This window comes from Callithrix jacchus, chromosome 7, assembly GCF_049354715.1.
Source record: "Callithrix jacchus isolate 240 chromosome 7, calJac240_pri, whole genome shotgun sequence".
NCBI lineage: Eukaryota > Metazoa > Chordata > Mammalia > Primates > Cebidae > Callithrix > Callithrix jacchus.
In genome coordinates, this window is record NC_133508.1 from 100,036,155 (window position 1) to 100,055,418 (window position 19,264).

Below are 19,264 nucleotides of genomic sequence, written 5' to 3' on the forward strand. Positions count from 1 at the left end.
TTTCTTCTCATGTGGGCATTTATTTCTATAAATTTTCCTCTAGACACTGCTTTAAATATGTCCCAGAGATTCTGGTACATTGTGTTCTTGTTCTCGTTGGTTTTGAAGAACATCTTTATTTCTGCTTCATTTCATTGTTTATCCAGTTAACATTCAAGAGCCATTTGTTCAGTTTCCATGAAGTTAGCGGTTCTGAGTGAGTTTCTTAATCCTGAGTTCTAGTTTGATTGCACTGTGGTCTGAGAGACTGTTTGTTATGATTTCCATTCTTCTGCAGTTGCTGAGGAGTGATTTACTTCCAATTATGTGGTCAATTTTAGAGTAGGTGTGATGTGGTGCTGAGAAGAATGAATATTCTGTAGATTTGGGGTTAAGAGTTCTGTAGATGTCTATTAGGTTTCCTTGGTCCAGATCTGAGTTCAAGTCCTGGATATCCTTGTTAATTTTCTCATTGATCTGTCTAATATTGACAGTGGAGTGTTAAAGTCTCCCATTATTATTGTGTGGGAGTCTAAGTCTCCTTGTAGGTCATTAAGACCTTGCCTTATGTATCTGGGTGCTCCTGTACAGGGGGTGTATATATTTAGGATCGTTAGCTCTTCTTGTTGCATTGATCCTTTTACCATTATGTAATGTCCTTCTTTGTCTCTTTTGATCTTTGTTGGTTTAAAGTCCATTTTATCAGAGACTAGGATTGCAACTCCTGCTTTTTTTTGTTGTTCTCCATTTTCTTGGTAAATCTTCCTCCATCCCTTTATTTTGAGCTTATGTGTGTCCTTGCACATGAGATGTGTTTTCTGGATACAGCACACCAGTGGTTTTTGACTTTTTCTCCAATTTACCAGTTTGTGTCTTTTGACTGGGGCATTGAGCCCATTTACATTTAAGGTTAATATTGTTATGTGTGAATTTGATCTTGCTATTTTGATGCTAGTTGGTTGTTTTGCCCATTAGTTGATACAGTTTCTTCATTGTGTCAATGCTTTTTACTATTTGATATGTTTTTGGAGTGGCTGGGACTGGTTGTTCCTTTCTATGTTTAGTGCTTCTTTCAGGAGCTGTTGTAAGGCAGGCCTGGTGGTGATGAAATCTCTCAGCAATTGCTTGTTCATAAAGGATTTTATTTCTCCTTTGCTTATGAAGCTTAGTTTGGCTGGATATGAAATTCTAGGTTGAAAGTTCTTTTCTTTAAGGATGTTGAATATTGGCCCCCATTCTCTTCTGGCTTATAGGGTTTCTGCCAAGAGAACTGTTATGAGTAACCTGACCTTTCTCTCTGGCTGCCCTTAGCATTTTTTCCTTATTTCAACCCTGGTGAATCTGAGGATTATGTGCCTTGGGGTTGCTCTTCTTGAGGAATATCTTTGTGGTGTTCTCTGTATCTCCTGGACTTGAATAGTGGTCTGCCTTACTATGTTGAACAAGTTCTTCTGGATAATATCCTGAAGAGTGTTTTCCAGCTTGGATTCATTCTCTCCATCACATTCAGGTATACCTATCAAAAGTAGATTAGATTTTTCCACATAATCCTGTATTTCTTGGAGGCTTTGTTCATTTCTTTTCACTCTTTTTTCTCTAATCTTGCCTTCTCATTTTATTTCATTGAGTTGATCTGCAATCTCTAATATCCTTTCTTCTGCTTGGTCGATTTGGCTATTGAAACTTGTGTACACTTCATGAAGTTCTTGTGTTGTGTTTTTCAGCTCCATTAGGCCATTTATATTCTTCACTAAGCTGTTTATTCTCGTTAGCATTTCGTCAAACCTTTTTTCAAGGTTCTTAGTTTCTTTGCATTGGGTTAGAACATGTTCTTTTAGCTTAGAGAAGTTTGTTATTACCCACTTTCTGAAGCCTGTTTTTGTCAATTCATCAGACTCATTCTCCATCCAGCTTTGTTCCTTTGCTGGTGATGAGTTGTGATCCCTTGGAGGAGGAGAGGCATTCTGGTTTTGGGTGTTTTCATCCTTTTTGTGCTGGTTTCTTACCATCTTTCTGGATTTATCTACCTGTGGTCTTTGTAGTTGGTGACTTTCAGATGGGGTCTCTGAGTGGATGTCCTTTTTGTTGATGATGAAGTTATTTCTTTCTGTTTCTTAGTTTTCCTTCTAACGGTCAGGCTTCTCTGCTGTAGGACTGCTGGAGGTCTGCTCCAGAACCTGCTTATCTGGGGATCACCTGTGGCAGCTGCAGAATAGTAAGGGTTGCTGCCAGTTTCTTCTTCTGTTATCTTCGTCCCAGAAGGATACCCACCATATGTCAGCCTGAGCTCTCCTTTACGAGGTGACTCTTTGGATATATGGGGGTCAGGGAGCTTCTTGAGGAGACAGTCCATCCCTTATAGGAGCTCAAGTGCTGAGCTGTGAGTTCCATTGTTCTGTTCAGAGTTGCTGGGCTGGTACATTTAAGTCTGCTGCAGTGGAACTCATAACAGCCTTTTCTCCCAGGTGGTCTGTCCTGGGAAAGTGGGGCTTTATTTATAAGTTCCTGATGTGCTTTCAGAGCTGCCCTGCCCAGCAAGGAGGTAGCCTAGTCACAGTTAGCCAGCAGAGGTGTTGCTGAGCTGCTGTGGGCTCTGCCCAGCTGCTGTGTGAACTTCCTTGCAGTTTTGTTTATAGAAGTATAGTAAGAGCTGCCTCTGTAATGGCAGACTGCCTCTGTAAGGGTGTGCTGCCCTGGTAATGATGGACTGCCTCAGTAGTGGTGAACTGCCTCAGTAATGAAGGGCGCCCTTCCTCCAACAGAGCTGGAACTTCTGGGGTCCAGCTGTGCTTGCTGTGAAGCTCTCAATCCAGAGTGTTTCAGATTGCTGGTCTTTGTGGAGGTGGGACCCACCAAGCAGAACACCTGGCTCCCTGTTTTAGCCCCCTTTTTTTCAGTTGAATGGGTGGCTCTGACTCCCAGGCGTTCCAGGCACCAGTTGAAATGGCTGCCCAGATTTGTGTGAGTTTTTGTGCAGAGACCCACTACACCAACTGAAACAGCTGTGCTGGAAACTCATGGTGCTTTTCATCCTGGGAATCTCCTGGTCTGTGCGCAGTAAAAACACGTTTGAAAATGCGGTGTTCACTCACCCTCTGGATTGTTCTTGCTGAAAAATGCACTCCAGAGCTGTTCCTATTTAGCTATCTTGGATTCCCTCCCCATGCCATGTTTCTTAAAGCGTCTGCTTGGAACTAGAACTGTCCCTTCTGCATACATCCCTTTCAGTCACATGGCCAAATGCTACGTCAATGGGATGGGGAAGCCAGGCAAGAGCAGCGAGGAAGGGAAAAATCATGAGCAACTAATGCAGCCTAACATCTGTTTTTGCTGTTTCTTGGGCTTTATCTACTTAATATGAATATATGATACTTGGCAAACAAACAAACAAACAAAAACTCTCTTTCTCTTGAGTTCCTCTCCATTCTCCATGTAACACTGGATGTGTTGAAAGAAGGGTGAAGAAGGTGGGGTGGGGCAACAGCCTGTTGTTATGTCACAGTTACTTTGACCTGCAGGAACCCTGGCCTGGCAAGGAGAATGTTCATGACTCTCTTTGATTGTGGGTGCTCTAGCAGTTAGCACAATGTCTGGCACCAAGAGGTACCCAAATACTGTTTGTTAAATGAATGAATCAATGAAAGAATAAAACTGCTATGTCTATGGCTTGCATTGCTCTGACTTTTAACTGTGGTCTGTCTTACTGATAGCTGAGATGTGTAAGGCCTCAGTCAATAAATACTGATATATTCATGTAGCATAATACTGTGCATTCATTGAAAGTGACGTTGTAGAAGAATATGTAATGACCCTGTTTTGGTCAAATATATCTCATATACTATACATATGAGTGACTTTGTTTTTCTTTTTCTTTTTTTGCCTGCCCTTCCTTCTTTTCTTCCTTCCTTCCTTCCCTTCTTTCTCTCTTTCTTTCTCCCTTTCTCCCTTTCTTTCTTTCTTTCTTTCTTTCTTTCTTTCTTTCTTTCTTTCTTTCTTTCTTCCTTTCTTTCTTTCTTTTCTCTCTTTCTTTTTCTTTCAGCAGAGTCTCCCTCTTGTAACCCAGGCTGGAGTGCAATGGCACAATCTTGGCTCACTGCAACCTCCGCCTCCTGGGATCAAGTGATTCTTCTGCCTCAGCCTCCCGAATAGCTGGGATTACAGGCACCCACCTCCATGCCCAGCTAATTTTTGTATTTTTCATAGAGACAGGGTTTCAACATGTTGGCCAGGCTGGTCTTGAACTCCTCACCTCAGGTGATCTGCCTGCCTTGGCCTCCCAAAGTGCTGGAATTACAGGCATGAGCCACCACACCTGGCCTTCATTTTTATTTTCTAAACTTTCTATAACAAGTGCACATTTGTTTTGCAATAAAATGTAAAAATATTTAAAACATAAAATAAATGTACAGCATCACATATGAACAACATAGTCTAACTTTAGCTGCCATCTGGAAAAGTACCATTTCTCAAGATGTAACATTTGCACATTTCCTTCCATGCCAAAATATTCTAAAAAGTGAACCAAAGAATAGTAGTCAGTAAATTGAGCTTTGACCCGAGTCTGTGTTCACATCAGAAAAATATAAAAATTAACCTTAAAGTGAAAATGACTAAAGTTAAAAAAAAATACTTAAAGAAAATAAAAACCACCACACTTAGCAATCAGCTATTTGTTTTCTTACTGATACAACTTGGGAATCAGGAGGCCTGGATTAGGTTCTCCCACCAATCTGTTGTACTACATTGGACAAATCACGCAATTATTTGAAAACTACATTTTCTCAAAGGGAAAGTAAAGTTGGTTCCTGCTGTGCATTAGCTTAGGTAGGTACCCAAAGATCCTGGTGTAATAATGATGTTGTTCTCATGAAATACCCGGTTAGAAAAAAACTACATATTTTACTCTTTAGCAGATAGGATTGTCTTCTCTTCCAACTAAGAACAGTATGCTGATATTGAGGATTAGAATTAATCATTCATCCTGATAAATGGTGTATTGGTTGGGATACTACTAGCTACAGTAACAGATGCAAAATATATAATGATCAAGCAGAATAGAATTCTACTTCTCGTTCATGTAATAGGTCTTAGTATTCCTGGTTGGCAGGCAGCTCTCTTCCATGTACTCCTTCAGGGGTTCAGATCCCCTTCCCTTTTGGGGCTTCACTATCCTCTAGGGCATTGTTGTTACTTGAATTCTGTTGGTAGAAAAAAAAGGCATGGGAGTATGTACCCATTTCTTAATTGCTTTGGCCCAGAAATAGCCCATGTCTCACCTTCTCACAACCCACTGGCTACAACTCAGTCAGATGGCTGTACCTAAATGCAAGGAAGGCTGAGAAGCACAGTAGTGTCCAGGAAGAAGACCAGAGGGATTTCAGAGCAGTAGCTTGCAGTTTTTATCACAAATGCCTACATATGCCAGGCTCAGTTCTAGGTAGTAAAGATATTGAGATGAATAAGACGCTTTTTCTGCCCTAAGCTATGTCCCAATCTACTGGCTGAGACTCCGCTATATTTATATGTACTTAACAGTTTAGTGTAGAATGTGTTATCACAAAGCAATGAAGCCAAGCCAGTGAGAATATGTATATAAAAAACAACCCTGCCTGTAGCAGAGGGAGGTCATCAAAGTCCTTGATTATGTCAGTTTCACAAATGTTTATTGAGCATCTACTAAGAATCAGGCACCTATTACTTTCAGGTTGCTGGAGATAGATAATAGGACATAATCCTAGTCCTTGGGGCAATAGATGTACAAAGAGATGAATTCAAATGGATAATATCCCTATAAATGGGGGATGGGAGGAGTATAATGTGCATGCTTGGTGGGTTAAGTGCTCTGTATTTGGAATCAGGCATACCTGGGATTGAATTCCAGCTTCAACACTATCAAAGCCACTGTGTGACTTTGGGCAGCTTTTCCAACCTTTCTGAATCTGTGTTCTTCATTTTTTAAATGGGAATGTCTACTCCTCGTATAGTCTCAGGAGCCAAATTGCCTGGGTCCAAAACCTGGATCTTCTACAGAATAACTTTGCAATGTAGGGAAATTCATCGAACCCTTCTGGGGCTTTAGTTACTCATCTTTGAAACAGGGTTGATAATAGTATCAAACTCATACAGTTGGTAGCTATATGTGAATTCGGAGAACAAAAATTTTCTGAACTGCGCCCAGTACCTAAAAGTTGTTCAGTCAGTGTTAGGTTTTGTCACTATCTACCTTACAGTTTGCTATAATCATTAAATGAGATAGTGCCAGTGCCTGGCAAATATTAACCATTCAATTAATGGTCAAGATTATGTTTAAAGGTGACAAGCTGGGGGTAGGATGACTGCAGTGTCCTAAAAAGAAGCTTCTGAGAAACCAGATGGAGTGAAATGAGGCAAAAATTCCTGACCCGTAAATTTATTCTTCATCCACCCCAAGGCAGATGAAGCAACAAAGGCAGGTCGCTTTTGGAGGGACAGTGCTTCCAGCTGCAGGTAGCTATTCATTTCCTTATTAGCTTTCTGTGTCTCTTCTATTGGTGAGGAATTTAAGAATGTGCCATGGAATTTAGGTGAAGGAAGGAAGGCGTACATGATTTGTTCCAAGAATGCAGGAGGAAAGTCTCCCTAAACACAGCATTCATTAGTAAGAGCTTCCAGAACCTTCCAAAATTCTGTCTCCTTTTATAGCATCCCGCAAGTCCAAAGTAATGAAATAAAAGCATGGTAATAGGTAAACACAATTACAGCACCCGGATAGCTCCTTGGCAGGCAGGGGGTGTTTGAGAGCATTGGCTGGGGTCTCATTTTCCATAATCGAGCCCAGCCCTGCTGTGATCACTATAGTATTATGACCTGTGGGGCAAAGACGGTACCATACGTGATATTTCATTTTGGGGTAGCTGGGGGTAGTAATGAACCAGTTGCAGTCAGTGAATTAATCTCCCTAGCTATTCAAAACCGAAACTTCATGTACAGCAATTTGTTCTTCATAGCTTTTTTCCCACTGTAGCCTTTTCAAATCACTTTTCCTACGGAAAAATGGAGAGAAAGAAAAAGAAAACTCAATGAAAAAATATTTTAACTTTTGTTGAATGTCGATGTCTTTTCTGATCATCAATAATAATGATAAATGTATATCCTATAGATACACAGCTTAGAATTCACATTGCGGTTCTATTAGCCTCATACTGACCAATTATGAATCTTAAAACATGGAATAAATATTCAAAGACCTGGTATAGCATAGATTCCAGAGCCGATTTCAAACAGTTTAAATTTTCAATTGGTATTTATCCAAACCCCCAGGAGTACCCTAATCAATCTCACTCAGTAGAATTACTCAGTTATTGTACATTTAATAAATAGAAGTTAATGATCAAAACACATTATTGAGAATGAAAGACTTTGGCATAGATAGGTATAGACATGTAACATAGCTGTTAATCCTCTGTAAATTTGTTTTTAATAACACTGATGTTTTGGTTGCATATAATAACTATTTCATTAAATCTAAATTAAATGCATGGTTAAGCATATTTAAAACATGTAAATGTAATGTGTTGCTAGTGTATTTCATTTTATGTTTCCATGCAGTTCTAATAATTTTCTAAATTCAAATTGACTAGGTGTAGGGAAGTCCCTGGTCATTTATATGATACCTTCTTTCTGACATCATTAAGCTGCAGAAATGTAATCCCTCTGAGTTCCAACATCGCTAGTCAGTGTGCAGGAAAGACAATGTGTTTATCTGCTGGAAAAAAATGCTTATGGACTCAAATGAAAGGGAAAAAAATGCTTTTAAATAATAGTAAAACACGCATTTTGCTTTTTTAGAGAAGTAAAGCAAAGAATCTAATACTAAAAAAGCTACCTTGCCATAACAATCCAGAGTGTGTTGTTGTGCATGATTTTTCATTTATGGCTAGCAAGAGACATTAATATACTTGCCTATGGCTTGTGCATTACTATTCCCAGCTATGCAGAAATGGAACGTGATTTACAGCAACACATTCTTTGTTGCTGTTCCAACATACCTATTGTCTTCCCCACATTCTGACTGGCTGGCTGGCTGGGAAAGGGGATGGTGCTGGACCACACTCAATCATTATGGGTGTCTACAAATAGAGTAGGTGTATGTGAACTGAGATTTTTCAGCTTTGTATACCCAGCAAGCCAATCAGAGCACAGAAAGAACAATAGCTGAAGGTTTTACTGCTCTTTAAGTTTCCCCACTGATTCCCATTGCGACTGATTATATCACAGAAGTTATATAAAAATCACATTAAATGCCAACTAAATCAAGACTTTTCATGCCTTTTTTTCAAAGCAATGAAATTCAGGACAAACACTATACTATGCATGAAGATCACCACCTGGAGATCTAAACTCTTCATTCCAGCCGTCGTATTTGAAAATGGAACTAGAGAAAAGTGTAGTTTATTCATTTTGTTATTTTCTGTGGTGCTTGCACTGCTGTTTTGAAAGCCCACCATAGGAGAGCTCAATTAAGAGCCTTCATAATTTTCACCAGTTAACTTTGATCAAATAGGCTACCTTGGAAGGGAATTCAGTAAATTTAGGCTATAAATTACCTACAGTGAGTTTTCAACTTTGGAATTGTGAAATACTAGCATTCGGACAGGCCATTTCTTTCAGAAGGCTTGTACTTTACCTGCTGATTTGGAACAATTTTACTTCATTTTATTCGAGCAGAGAAGACAAGAGAAAAACTTCCTTCTATTGGTTGGAAGAACAGGTCTCTTTCGGTATGTGTGGAAAAAAGATATTCTGTTTTCCACCACAAGCTGGATTAATACAAGAGGTTAGAGGCTCCCTTTAATCGTGTTCTTTTAACTCATCGTTACATCGATTTTCAGGTTATATTTGTTGCCAAAGATTAGAAAAGTGATGAAATGAACAGGTTCCTACTGACGTGTTGCTTCTTAGACAAGGAATTCAAAATTCTTTAAGATAAGCAAGCTCTTTCTTACTGAGCAAATGGGGACACCAAGGCCATTTCAGCTCAGGACCAATCAACCAAGGCGTCGAACCCCTTTTAGGAGATACATGGCAAATAGCTAGCTGTTCAGACCACTCATTTCAGGATATTTTTATAGGTGGGGCTGAAAAATCCAATAAAATCTGCAAATATCTACACTGTAAATCCTATAGAGCATGGTGATAATGAGTTTTAGTTTCCTGCTCTATGACCTTAGACAAGCTGTGTATTTATCCAAACCTCATTTTCCTTCTCTGTAAAATGGGCTTAAGAACAGCACTCACCTCACCGGGATTTTCTGTAGATTCAATGCGATAGTGAATTTAAGGCACTTACATAGGGCTTGGCAAATGTAATACAGTACTCAGTAAATGTTAGGTCTTAATACTATTCACATTTTACTCAGATGTATCTTCGTTGTTTAAAAGCATGTCTCTTGAATAAAAACAGCTTCCATTTGCAAGTGCGCCTTTTCACTTTTTAAACCTTTAACGTCAATTAATTAATTCTCTTCTCTCCAAACATCAATTTTGTGAGTTGGGTGTAGAATTATTTTATCCTCCCTTGATTACCAAGAAGAGTAAGATAAAGAGGAATTAAGTGGCTTGCCTAAGGCAGTGCTAATGCAGGTATTAGAACCTATGTTCCTGATGCATTTACTTCCATTACATGAGTGGGGTTTCCAATTTTTCTCCCCAGGCAGTGGGGAATGGGCACTCGCCGTTTGCATCAGAATGCAAAAGGTGTTTTCTGCTTTGCAAAACTGTTTGCAGACTAGGGTTAGGGATTATTAAGATTGTGGAGAGGGCAGAAATGTGTTGGCTAGGGGAAGTGGCAGCATTTACAAATGCATGCCTAACTTTTCCTGAAAAAAAAAATAATAATGTCAGCAGCATTCACACTTCTGAATATATTAGGTTTGTAAATCCAGGGTGCAAATTGTTTGTAGAATCTCAATTAAAGCCTTTATAATATTGTCATTCGTAATCAGCTCACTATGAAAACAGGGCTTCCAGAGGGCACCAAAATCATTTGAACTTGCGATCTGTAATAGATTTGAATATTCAGATAAGGTCAGCGGTCAGAGCAGAGGCGACAGTTTTGGTCAATAAACAGGTTTAGTGAGACAAAATCTTTTTGTCTACGTGAGAATGGCTTGGAGAAATTGGTTCTCAAGGGGGAATCAAAAGATTAAATTCAGCTGCGTTGCCAATTTATTTGCAGGCCAAACAAGTGTGAGATGGAAATCTTTGGAGGGGGAGGTGCCTGCCCCTGTGAGAAGCCCCTGTTGACAGCACCAGAGGGGGCTCCCAGGCAGCTGTCCTGACCACAGCTGAGACTGAGCTTAATGGAGGGAGATTCGTGGGGAGAGAGAATGAGCAACTCAGTGCTTGACTGAGGCTATCCTGGATTAAGCCAAGTAAAGGTGAAGGATCTGGGATGCAATGTTTTACATAGTTCCAGCCCCTGCTTTCCTGTCCCCCACCCTTAAAATTGCTTTCTCTGAATTATGCCTTGGCATGAAGCCTTGGTAATGGCCTAGAACAAAGGCCATTACAAACTTCTCTCTGTGAAGATCCACAGGAGAAATTTCTCTCTGGTCTCAGTCCTAGAAAGACTTGTGCTTCTCTTGAGTACTTGTTTACCTTACAGACGCTGTGAATAAGATAATTCAGTCATTTTGAGCCTGTATTCCCAAGAGCCTTGGGGGGATCTTTTAGACTGCCTAAGAAGCTACTGTGGGGCTTCGGAATGAATGAGAGCAAAGAGGGAGGTGAGAATGGGCTCTGAGGACTTGGATTCTGGTTTCCACTGGAGTAGTTCTGCTTTTTTGTTTTCTGCATAAGATTTCATTTGAAGAAAGGATTGGGTGGCCAGCAAAAAGGTTTGGAAACCACTGACTTAACCAATCGCTTCTTGTAGCATTTAGAATAAACTCTAACCCAGAACCAGGTGGTCTGCCCTCTTGTATCCTTTAGCTCACCCTGTGTGGTGGCCCTTTACTCATTACTTCATTTATACCGTTCTTTCAGTTTCTGCAATAAAAGCTGTGGTCCTTCCAACATGATGGCCACTGACTGGAATCTTCTTTTCTCAACCATTGTCTGATGATGTCTTCACTGTAGAATCACTGGGGTTTATGTTCAGCTACATACAACAGTGATTCTCAAAGAACTGTGGCTTAAACAAGACAGACGTCTGTATCTCTTTTATGTTAGGCGGGAGTCTGGGGTCCCTGTGGTGTCTTCAGAATGTCATCTGGGTTTGTCTTTCTTCTCTGCCACCCTTGGACATGCCTTTCAAGATCCCATCATGGTCCAAATGACTTTGGAACCATCAGTAGGAGGAAATGGGAACCGTGAAGGGATGCTTCTACCAGCCAAAGCTGCTGTCTTTAAGCAGTTTCCGCTTACATTTAACTGTCTAGAACGTAGTCACATGGTCATCTCCCACTGTAAGGGAAGCTGGAAAATGGAATGTTTTATTGAGGCAGTAACATGTTTCTTTAAAAACTGGAATTCTATTATTAAGAAAGAAGGAGGAAATGGAAATCAGGAGCAACTTAGAGGTTTCAAGTTCAATTTCACTCTCCCCCATCTAAAGTGTAATCTCCATCTTCCGTAATATTTGCTCTCTTAGAACACTATTCTTTTCCTTTATGGAAGTTTCATAATTTATAACTTACATCTAACTGTTAAAATTTGTCTTCCAAGCTGGATGGTAACTTCTCCGAGGGGAAACACTGAGTCTTTGTTATTTCACGCCATATAACCAATGTCCAACAAAATGCCTTTCAACTGCCATGTGAAATATTTGTCATATAAGTAAACGAATGAATTTATCTGACTGTATTTGCTGTTAAACAGTTCAGAGCCAAATTTATGGTTTAACTTCAATAAATGTTCAGGAGGTCCTGAAGGGCATTTAGGGCACTAAGTTCATTCTAGGCTCTTATTTATTTTTCCATTCCTATTTTCTCTTTAACTTCCTAATTTATTTAGATTTGCTTACATTGTAGGAGATTATATATTTTGGAGGCTTGTTTTTAATCCATTTGGGAGTGAAGGGGAGGTGGGGAAAAGATAAATGAAGACTTAGCAAAAAACAGATAAAATTTAACTATTCAACAAGAATGTTCTAAACAAAAATTTTTAAGTGTGAAAAAAAGTCCAACAACAATAAAAGAGAATAGACATCTCTTTCAGCATATTGTTTGATGGTCCCCGTTCCGGGAGGCATTAATGTTAGTAAAGAATAATTAACTAACCATTAAACAGGATGCTGTTCAAAAGTCACTGGTAAGCAGCAGGAGTTCGGTTAAGACCACAGTTAGGAAGCTAAGGATGATTAACCTTTGCCTATGTTATAAAATGGCCCATTTGAGAACTGTTGTCACTGGATATATTACCTGGATATCAATCGGATTATTGAGTGAGAGATTTTACATGATGTTTAGTATGATGATATATATCTGGTTACAAACTGTTTATGACAAGTGGAAAAGCCAATAAAAGATTAATGCAGATTTGAATAGATTTTTCTTCTTTACTTGAGTTGCTGTTAATTTATGCATATATAACTTGATACCTGTATATTTGAAAGACATACTAGTGTATTATTTGTAATGAAGAAAGATGGCTCTTGAATATGTAAATGAAATTGTAATGTTGATGTTGGAGCTCCTGTTTAAAGGGGGTTTTCAGTTCATTGAGGTTTTTCTTTTCTTTTTTTTTTTTGAGATGGAGTCTTGCTCTGTTGCCCAGGCTGGAGTGCAGTGGTGTGATCTTGGCTTACTACAACCTCCTCCTTTCAGGTTCAAGTGATTCTCCTGCCATAGCCTCCCGAGTAGCTGGGACCACAGGTGTGCGCCACCATGTCCAGCTAATTTTTGTATTTTTAATTGAAGTGGGGTTTCACCATGTTGGCCAGTGGTCTCGAACTCCTGACGTCAGGTGGTTCTCTGGCCTCAGCCTCCCAAAGTGCTGGGATTTCAGGCGTGAGCCACCACGTCCGGCCGACATTTTTCATTGGAATTTTTATTTGGTGCAAACTTTGCCAACTAAACCTCAGTTTAATTTAGCAACGTTTACAGGGTAAAAGAGAAGTCACCCTCATGAACTTGTAGTAAATTAACATGTATTTTCTTGTAATTTCAATTTTTTTCTTTGATTTATCAGAAAGTACACACCTGACAGCAATCATTTTTCTTTAGTTTTTTTTCCTAGCTGTACGTTTTATTTATTGTCTTTAAATTATTGTATTAAAAATATTTTGGGGCAGGGATTGTGTCCTGAGGCTTCTTTCGCATTTCCCATGTGACTAGTACACATTATGCACTTAGTAGGGGCTTGAGAAATTCTTGAGTTTGAAACATTTTTCTTCTTTCTTTTTTCCCTTCATCCCTCCCTCCCTTCTCCCTGTCTTCTTCTCTTCCTTCCTGCTAAATACTTTCTACCTTTCTTGCTTCCTTCAATAAGCATTAATTAATTGAGTAGCTACCATATTCTGGACTCCTTATAGGGAATTAGTATACAAAGATGAATATGATATGGATCTTAGGTTAAATAAAGGTTGCAGCACAGCAATATGGATGCTGTGGTGGGACCAGAACGGAAGCTCTTTCAGCCTGAGAGTGCTTGTTATGGTATCACTTTGTGAAGACAAAATAAGGGAATTCAATGAGAAGACACCCCGGGCACTGCCCACCAGGGACACTACCTCTCTACGGTTAGCCGAATGAAGGCTTGTGTGGAAACTGGTCTGTAAACTCTAAAGTGCTGTGCAAATATATCATTATCATAAATGATATACATGTCAATCCCCCTCTCCACCAAATTATGGGCGGGGACGTATCTTCCTGATCTCTGTTTCTTTAGTACATTATAGGCACACATAATAAACAATAAATGTGTGTGAGTAAAATATTGAAGATTCACTTTTTATTATTATAGTCATCATTCCCAGTACATCAACTTGTATCTTGTTTTATTTAGTTAGAATACTGGTGTAAGAAACCCAAGGTTATTCTTCATTTGTGAGTGCTCCGATGACCCTGGCATGCCCTGTGGAGCTACCTGTGTGGGTTGAACTGGAGCTCTTTGCTTTTCGCTTGAACCCTAGGTCAGAGTTAGGGATAATTGGCTAAGGTAAAACACCACAAACCAAAACCCAAGTAAACAGAGATCCAATAGAAACCAGTTGTGGTCGAGAAGGTTTGGTCAGAGATTATAAAGATTCAGACCGCTTGATTCCCTGTAAACCAAACTTCTGAATTATTCGTTTGTAATATAACATCAAGCTCAGTTGTATTTATACAAAAAGCATGGCGATAGAAGGAAAAAGCTTTCTTTGTTTTGAATTCCTCAAAGCTTTACAGGTTCTTCCTAAAGTTCCAATTTTGTGTCACTTGAGTAGATTATTTTTTACTCACATAAACTGTGGACAGGCACTGTGATGGAGGCTTTACACGCAAAGCCTTATTTTGATCCTGTACAAAAGCATGTGAGGTTGGTAATATTATCATTACCATTTTGATGAAGAAACTGAGAAACTGAGGCTGTCTCAAGGTTATTCAACACTTGGGCCACATAACTAGCACTGGCGTCTCTGGCTCTAAAACCTGTATTCTTTATTATGATTATTTTAATACATGTTTTTTTGTTTTCTTATATTACATTTCAAAGGATTCTTTAAAAACTCTACTACAACTTTTTATTTTGAAAATTTCCAAAATATGATACCAAAATATATGCCAAAAAATTCAAGGTATATTATAGTGAATATCCATGTACCTTCCAAATAGAAGAAGTTATTAACGTTTTGCCACATTTGCTCTCTTTCTGTTTGTACACACGTACATACTTTCCTCTGAACCATTTGAATGGTTGTGAGTTGAGGAGTTATTGATGACATGCCGCCCTAAATACTTCAGTATGCATCCCCCAGGAGGAACAAGATTCTTCCTTATAACTGATAATACTATTATCCTACCCCCTAAAAAGTGACAGTAATTCCATATCATCTTACATCCAGTCCGTATTCAAATCTCCAGATTTGCTTTAAAATATCTTTTGTGACTGTGACACATGTGTCTGTGACTGTGTTCTCCCTTAGATTCGACCCTCTGGGGACTTTGGAGGACTCAAGGTCTTCACGCTTAGAGCCACACCACGGCCAATGAGAGTGACTATAGATTCCATCTCTGGTTTTACCAGTTGTAGTCCAAGGGCCTTCTCCTTTTCCTCTACTCCTTTTCTTACTCTTTGTCCTTTTTCATTTCTTCTTGGCTTCAGTGTACTCAATTTTTGATAGCATTTAAAACATCAATACTTACTCATGAAATAATACTTGAAATACTTTTTTATGCCTGTACTTTAAAAAATATTACTTTCATTATAAAAGCCATATGTTCTAATTAAAGAAAATTTAGAAAACCCATAAATTAGAAAGAACAGTTTAAAATCTATTCTATTCCCTCCATCTACACCTAATCACTCATGCATTTTCTTCCAGGCTTTTTTTCCTACACACAAGATACTTAAGAAACAATTAGGATAATACACATATATAATTTTGAACTCTCCTTTTTTCTCACAAAAACGTACTTATTATGTAAGAGTGTGGGCTTTGGAGTCAGACTATAGAATTCCAAATCCTGATTCTGCCACTTATGAGTTGTGTGATGCTGGGTCATCATAAAACTCATTGCCAAAATGAGAACACACAGGAGAGTGAAAGGGGGCCCTATCAGTCATGAACCCAAAACATCAGGCATAAAATGAGACTGTCCCAGAACTTATGGTTACCCACCTTGGCAAAATTGCTGACCTCTGAGTTTCAGTTTCTGCATCTAACAAAAGATTCCAGTGATCCTCAAATGAAACAAAAGAGCACATAGCCTAGTGAGTGTACAATAGAAATTAACTATTATTATGGTCTTTATAAATATCACCTTTTACGGTGGCATGATACCCCACTGGAAGATGCTTTCCAGTTCACGTCATATTCAGGGCCATCTTTTTTACAGTCTTCTAGTCCTTCTCCCTCGACTCCTAACTGGTAGACTGAACCACGGACCTAGCTCTGCATGGGTCCTCCCTGAGACTCTTGTGATATCTTTACTTCCAATGGGGTTATCCTTAGCTTATGCCCATTCCACAGAGTGTGAATCCTGAGGCTTCAGGTCAAAACTTTAGAAAGCGATAAGAGTAGGCAGGCAAATCTGCTCTTTATCTCTATGCTTATCACAATTCCTATCTATTAAAAAATACTTGCAGGCTGGGCACAGTGGCTCACATTTGTAATCCCAGCACTTTGGTAGGCTGAGGCAGGCAGATCAGTTGAGGTCAGGAGTTCAAGACCTGCCTGGCCAACATGGTGAAACCCCATCTCTACTGGAAATACAAAAATTAGCCTGGCGTGATGGTGGGCACCTGTGGTCCCAGCTACTTGGGAGGCCGAGAAAGGAAAATCGTTTGAGCCCGGGAGGTGGAGGTTGCAGTGAGCCGAGATCATGCCATTGCACTCCAGCCTGAGAAACAGAGTGAGACTCCATCTAAAAAAAAAAAATCCTGATAACAAGGATTATCATGAACAACTCCTTACCTCCTTTCAGAGACAGGGTACAACAATTACTACCTCTAATAGCTGATGTAAATAAGGCAAAAGCATAATAGGGTGAGACAGATTGGTATTCCCCACTCATCTACTCCTTCTTCTAAAGAAATCAATTTCAGAGCTCTGAGCGTGCAATCTCTGCTCACCACCTCTGAGATTAGCCTTTTACACTCCTCACCCACCCACCCTATAGCTCCAACAGAAGCTGGAGAGTGGGGGCCCGTTACCTGCTGCTGGGCCCCTCCCTCCAGTGTGAGTTGTCCTTAAGATTTCTTTCCACTTTGGTTAAGGATGTGTGGTTTGGATGGTGTATGTAATATCTACACATATATATTTATATATAGTGTTAATTTTTTTCTTTCTGAGATAGCATCACAATGAACATTTTATCTCCATTGCTTAGGATAGGACATGACACTGGATATTCTCAATAAATTTTTGTCAAATAATGACTGTATCCCTGAAAAAAGGAAGAAAGGGAACTGTATCTGAGGGTGTACACCTTTACTAGAGCTTCTAGATGGTCTGGTCATGTGGCTGGTGACCATGATACTTTTAATCAGTGAATATTGTTTTGAAAATAAGACAGGATTCAGTGTTCTCTTTTCCCATTGGGATAAACTGTCATCACAGTGCCATTCCAAATACAAATGCCATTCCAAACACAGGACATGATGCATAACCAATACTAACACATGCCATTTGAAGCTTTAACAAGACAGTCCTCCTTCAAATTTATAACAGTCTATGTTTAAAAACCTGACAAAACCAAAATGTGTTCTCCATAAATTACAGTGGCACCATGTCTGCTGCCGCAGTGAAGGTTGTGTCAGCACTTCCATTATTCTGTGGATTGCTGTGTTTCAGGGCTTTAGTTCTTGGCTATAAAAATGCACCTTGGGTTTAAAACTGGCAAGGAACACCTCAGCCTTGGAACAAATTTGCTTCACCAAATTTTGAGAGCAAAACCAATTTGTGTATTTCCCCCTTTGTCAATGACTTTTGTGAAGAGAAACATACATGAATTTCATTTCCAATTTCATTTTTTTAAAGCTGGATAGCTTCAGATTTTTACTCAACAATGGTAAGGTATTGTTTTTGGTGTTAGGGGAAGAAAATAAAATTTGCAAGCCTTGTTTTTAAAGAACTACATTGTTCTAAAACAAGCCACCCTCCTCCTCCCCATTCTGATTTCATTAAGGAGGGTTAACAATGGTTTTATTTTGACATGGGCAAATCAGATGGCTACGGTTGGTGGTGAAATTTGATTATGTGATTAGGTTAATAACCTCTCAACAACAGACCTTATTCTGTAGCTACTTGTTAGGTATAATTTCCCATTGGCTTCCTGGAGAAATCATTTAGTATAACTGTTCCTACACTTAATTAAATTTCTTTAGTTTCATTTAAGCATGTATTTATTTGTGGTCCCTTGGGCAAGTAACATTTTTCAGTATGGTTCTTGATAGAATTCTTTAAGAATTTCAGTTTTAAGAAAGGGAGCTGCAACTCTTAATTCGGTGCAATAAAACATTTAAATGGTTTTAAGGTTTCGATCTTCATTCCTCTGAACCAAGATTTCCTCCAAAATCAGAAGTTACTTACGTCAAGTTTTATTGATTTTTCTTGAATTTAATCTGTAGATGCATGTACATACTTCTGCCTTAATTACATTGTTTGGTTCTCAAGAAACACCTGTGCTACCCGATTACCAGGCGTGGAGGGAAGGGACATAGCCCACCCCTGTGGTGAGGGAGGGCTTCCCAGAGGAGGCAGTGCCTGGCCAGAATCACATAACATAGGTAGGAGTTAGCTCGGCTTAGAAGGGAAAAACGGATTACAAGTGAAGAAGACAGGAGATATTCTTAAATAGAAGGTCAAAAAGTGTCACGAGATCATTTCTTTTCTAGGTTTAAGCCAGATACAATTTTGGAGATCTGCAAGGGATATGGAAATTAACGGCTTACTGTGAAGCCACTAGAATTAATGCTTTTATTTTCTTTTAATCAGGACTTCTGCACTGCTGAGATCATTACGGAAGCAACAGTAGCAGGTGGCCTGGCCATACAGGGATTCCTCACTCGCAGCAGAGAATGTTGCTGCCACTCAAAGTCACCAGGGGCTGCAGAGCTCCTGCGGAGACTCACATCATCTAACAACACACATGCTCAAAACAGGGAAATGTGCGTTTTCAGGAGAGGAAGAGACAAACCTTTTGTTTAGCTAATTGGCATGACAGTGTGACATACACGTGCTCCTGGAAGAACAATGTCAGGTGTCTGCACTCAATATCTGGAGCACAGGCAACTGGTGGAAGGGCTCCGTGACATTGATTTTTATTGTGTGTGTGGATATTTATAGTTGTATTGAAATAAATAATTGAAATTATGCTGAATTGAAAAAAGATTGTGAGGTTTAATGGAAATCTGTGTGTGTGTGTGTGTGTGTGCACGCACGCCTGCGTGTGCGTATGTGTGGTGTGATTATTATTAAAGAAAAGGTCTCAAATTGATTAAACTGTTCAGATAAAGATAAATATAGTGTCCCCAGCCCCACCCTCCAAAGTGTAATTCTTGAGCAGTTTCTCATGCCAAGTTCTGGATGACTGAATCGTAAGAGAACTTAGTAATCGCCACCTGGGAGAGGGTGAAGGAGTGGGAACTAAGGCAACAGATG

General features: G+C 39.4%; 1 protein-coding gene across 12 annotated transcripts in view; it reads left to right on the plus strand.

Moving 5' to 3' along the window:
* The window catches only part of ATG4C (autophagy related 4C cysteine peptidase), a 189,008-nt gene extending 170,016 nt beyond the window's left edge, over nucleotides 1-18,992 (plus strand). For all 12 annotated transcript variants that reach the window (XM_078332087.1, XM_078332075.1, XM_078332083.1 and 9 more), the window contains one exon: nucleotides 18,599-18,992. In XM_078332087.1, coding sequence (XP_078188213.1) covers nucleotides 18,599-18,811 — 213 coding nt within the window. In that variant the 3' untranslated portion in view covers nucleotides 18,812-18,992. The remainder of the gene's footprint in view (nucleotides 1-18,598) is intronic.
* The last annotated feature ends 272 nt before the right edge of the window (nucleotides 18,993-19,264 follow it).